The following is a 4282-nucleotide window of genomic DNA, read 5'->3' as shown; positions in this document are numbered from 1 at the left end:
GGGGGAGCTTCAAGGGCTTTGCCAACCCAAACCATTCTGTGATTCTATAATTCTATGCCCGGTCTCCTGGCTCGGCTAAAACCTCTGCCCAAAGAAGAGAGCCACGTCCCAGGGGGTCTCGCCGCCACTACAAATGTCACCACATGGATGTAACTATGGCATGGGCCGAGCATGACCCCAGCAAGATGAAACAAATGCACTGCAGAGCAAAGTACCTCGTCTAGTGTGTGGTAGGAGGCAAAATTGAACGTGCTGGTGCTTCTCTCTATCCTCCTGGACTTTGTCATGGTTTTCTTTTCCTCATCCAATAATTTCTGTTTAGGAGGGGGGAAAAAAAAACATGTTGGGTGGTTGGGTTTTTTCTTCCATCTACTGATGGTTTCCAACTTCTTGGACCTTTTGTTGGGACTGAGCTCATCCCACTTCCCACCGCAGTCCTTACCTGCACATCCTCAATCATGATGCTGTAGGAAATGCTATTGGACTCCAGGAAGATTTTGACTGCTTGGAGGTTGGGGAAGGGCACCCGCAGGTCGGCTGGGTGGCTGGGGCTGGTGGGGTGACGCCAAAAGTCAACCTGGTGTGGAGGAGAGGAGCAAGTTCAGCTTCATCCCATGCTGGTGCTCAGCCGCTGAGCTCCCCAGCACCAAAAGCGGTCTCATAAGAGTTTCCCATGAAGGATCTAAAAAGGTTTTTGGACAAGTTTTGGGACACACACGGGTACCAGGATGGGTCAGGGTCCCTTTACCTCACTCAGTGGAGCTTCTACAGAAATATGTTTCAGCCCAAGCAGCTTTTTGGCTGCAAACGTCCCTTTGCATGATGAGTATTTGTGATTTGGGCAGACACAGGGAGGCCGGGGTCACTGCGTGCTGGTTTTGCTCTTTAATTCGGTAGAGGTATCTCCTTAAATCAGCTTTGCTGTGCAGATGCTGTTTCCCACCACCCATCTCTCTCTCCTACCGCTTAAATTCTTCACCGGGATTTACCCCTCAAAGCAACCAGAGCAAACGCAGTGGGAACAGAGTTGTGTCGTAATTCAAGCCAAAAAAAGTGCAGTGACATTTGAGACCTGAATACTCAGCCTGGGAACAACGATGCTGCAGTGGCCGGGGTGTTCCCGCTTTGTCTGAAACAGGAGGGCTCAAGGTGCTAAACCTTGAGCCCTCTAAGCTAAACTGGCCGGGGTGTTCCCGCTTTGTCTGAAACAGGAAGGCTCAAGGTGCCCTAAGCTAAATATTACATTTATAGGGCTATAAATTATACGTATCCAAAATGGGAAGGAAAATTGGATGTGAGGTCAAAAGAAGGAGGGAGGCCTGGATGTCACCGGGGTCTCTGTTTTACACCGGGGCGTGCTCAGGGCTCCATGGCAGCTCACCTGCAGCTCCGCCTGCTCGCCCAGCACCCTGAGCAGGGTGATCTGCTCCTCATCGCTGGCCATGACACGGAGGACCTGGTCCCTGCGGGGAGGTAGAGCCATCAGCACATGCGGGAGGGATCACAGGAGAAGGGCAAGGAGCTGAGCCTCCAGCGCTGGCATGGCCCCATCATGGGCTGGGTGGAGGCTGTGAGAGGTCTACACCAGCTCAGAGGGTTGGAAAGCGCATCGGTTGTTGGAGGTTTGGTGTCGAGAGTGAAAAATGCAGGTTTGAAACAGCCGCAATGGGAAAAAGAGCAAGTGCTGGAGAGCTTATGGTGGTCTCCATCCTTCCTTCGATCACGAGAGCTCCCAAACATAGCCTCTGCTCCAGCCTGGCTGGGCTCCCCCGGGGACAGGTACAGCCCCCAGCAGAGAAGGAAACGCTCTGCTTCCCCAGCAGCAAGGTTTCCCCATCTCAGTTCAAGTCCTTCCCCTGGAACAGCCCGGGGTGACGCTTTCAAGATTTAGCGTCCCCTAATTTCTACCAGTGGTGGCCAGGAGGGTGCTCAAAACCTCTCTCCAAAACCAGGGTGAATCCACATCTTTCCTGGTGTCCATGCAGCAAAAGCTGATGGATTTCCCTCCTTTGGGGACGTCGTCCTTCTCATTGACCCCAAAGGAGGGTGGATAGGGTTGGGCATCACCCCGGTCCCCGTCTCCACCCAGGGTGCCCCACTACCCCCTGCTTTTGGCAGGACTCACCCCACGAAAAGCTGCTCGCTGCAGGTGGCTGCCACGAGGGCAGCGAAGACCGGGAGGATCTTCATGGTGAGTGGATGCAGATGAGCCTCAGGTCATATATAGCCCCCCTACACAGTGCTCCGGGGGCACTCGTGGACCTTCTCACCAAGGCCACAGCTGCTGTCCCTGCGGAGCCGGCAGCGACAAACCGATAAGCCAGGAGCGGTTCCCAGGAGCCCAAACGTTTGCTTTATTTGGCAAAGTCAATAAAAGAGCAGCCAAATTAGGGAGGATCTGAGAACGTCTTCCTTGGCGCTCGGGTCCTGCCACGGGCAGCCGGGGAGGACGCGTGCCCATGCAGCCCGCTTGGTGTGAGTAGGTGTCATGGTCACAGTCACCACCTACGGGGGTGACCCAGCCCGCGGGCGTGGGACGGTGGCAATGGTGGGGTCATAGGACGCCGTAGTGCGCAAGGACACAGCGCTTTGTATCCATGAATTTCTTTATTACAGATTACTCTTGGGAAGTTAATTCCGATTAGTAAAGCAAGTGTATATTACAAGTTGCTACAAGGTCACTAGCAGAAAAGCAAGCACACAGCTGTGTATTTATGATTAATTACTTATGTGCACACTTATGGCTATAAAATTCAAAATATATCATTCAAATTATTACCGGTGCTGTTCATCAAACTGCTCCCAGGCGTGGGACCAGTTGATGATGGATGAAGTCTGGCTTCCAAGACGATGATCATCACAGAGGCCGGAGCCAGGCGTCCCCAGCGAGGGTCCAAGGGCTTCCACAGGAACGTTCACCTGGGGGGTAATGCTTGGAGAGAGAGAGAGGGGCTCGGGTTTGGGTAGCAAGTGAGTTATTTTTACGTCTTCAGCGTAGATACACAAGTGGGCGCAGGGCAGCAGCTCCCAGAGCAGCCGTTGCTGACTTCTGGCTGTCTTAGAAGGTCAGTTCGTCATAGTGGGGTCTTTGTTCCGCAGGTTATAGCAGCGTCTTTGTTCCGCAGGTTATAGCAGCGTCTTTGTTGTGCGCTTATCTACGATGGCCCCGAGCTCCAGCCCGCGCTTGTCAAGGATGCTCCGGGTTCCCGGGCCGGGTTCCCAGGCTGGCAGACGTTGTCTCCGTCAGTTTTTTTAGCAGATATCTTCTAACCGTGGATTTTTTCCTATTAAAACCAGGTTGTCTTTCTGGTTGCCCCGAGAGCTGCGGGAAGGTGCCACAGTCACGGGGGTCCGTTACGGCTTCATAATGCGGAACTGGTGATGTTGGTGTGCTGGTCCTGGCTGGTGGTGCTGGGGTAGAGGTCCTCACTGAGGCAGGATCATGGGGTAATTGAGGTGGGAAGGGACCACAGGAGGGCTGTATCTGACCTTCTGGACAAAGCAAGGTCAGCTCTGGAAGCAGACAAGGTTCCCTCCACATTGGGTCTTGGCGTCCTCCAAGGATGGAGGCTGCACAGCCCCTCTGGGCGATGTGTCCCGCTGCTGGACCATCCTCCTGCTGGAAAAGCATTTTCCTGTGCCCAGCCTGGCTGTCTCCTGCTTCAGCTGACGCCGTTGTCTCTCCCATCACACTTTGTAGTGAAGAGCTTGGCTCGGTTTTCTCCATAACCTTTTCATAGTGACGGGACTGTTAGGTCCCCCCACCCCAAGGCTGTCTCATCTCCAGGCCAAACCAGTCCATCTCCCTCAGCATCCCAGGCTGCAAGACTGATTAAAGGAATTTAATTTCCTTTAACAAGCCTCAGGATGCTGCCAGACCACTGACTGCTAATGGGTGCTCGGGGGATCTCCTGGCCTAATGTCTCCTTCTCTGGAGATATTCAACCCCCGCCTGGACGCTGTCCTGTGCCCCGTGCTCTGGGTGACCCTGCTTGAGCAGGGGGGTGGCACTGGGTGAGCTCCGGAGGGCCCTGCCAGCCCCGGCCAGTCTGGGATGCTGTAATATTCAAAGGCTTGGAGAGAGAGAGAGGGCCTCGGGTTTGGGTAGCAAGTGAGTTATTTTTACGTCTTCAGCGTAGATACACAAGTGGGCGCAGGGCAGCAGCTCCCAGAGCAGCCGTTGCTGACTTCTGGCTGTCTTAGAAGGTCAGTTCGTCATAGTGGGGTCTTTGTTCCGCAGGTTATAGCAGCGTCTTTGTTCCGCAGGTTATAGCAGCGTCTT

At 54.1% G+C, this 4282-nt stretch overlaps 1 protein-coding gene across 1 annotated transcript in view; it reads right to left on the bottom strand.

Moving 5' to 3' along the window:
• The window catches only part of LOC104123450 (carboxypeptidase A1), a 4870-nt gene extending 2662 nt beyond the window's left edge, over positions 1 to 2208 (bottom strand). The window contains exons 1-4 of the mRNA XM_009635701.2: positions 2126 to 2208; positions 1382 to 1463; positions 443 to 577; positions 216 to 314 (exon numbers count right to left, since the gene is read on the bottom strand). Of these exons, the coding sequence (XP_009633996.1) occupies positions 216 to 314; positions 443 to 577; positions 1382 to 1463; positions 2126 to 2190 (381 nt within the window). The 5' untranslated portion in view covers positions 2191 to 2208. The remainder of the gene's footprint in view (positions 1 to 215; positions 315 to 442; positions 578 to 1381; positions 1464 to 2125) is intronic.
• Between the last annotated feature and the right edge of the window lie 2074 nt (positions 2209 to 4282).

Source organism: Egretta garzetta, unplaced genomic scaffold (genome assembly GCF_000687185.1).
Source record: "Egretta garzetta isolate BGI_Z169 unplaced genomic scaffold, ASM68718v1 scaffold733, whole genome shotgun sequence".
In the NCBI taxonomy this organism is placed as follows: Eukaryota; Metazoa; Chordata; class Aves; order Pelecaniformes; family Ardeidae; genus Egretta; species Egretta garzetta.
The sequence above is the reverse complement of the archived record's forward strand: the minus strand, read 5'-3'. Positions and strand labels throughout refer to the sequence as shown.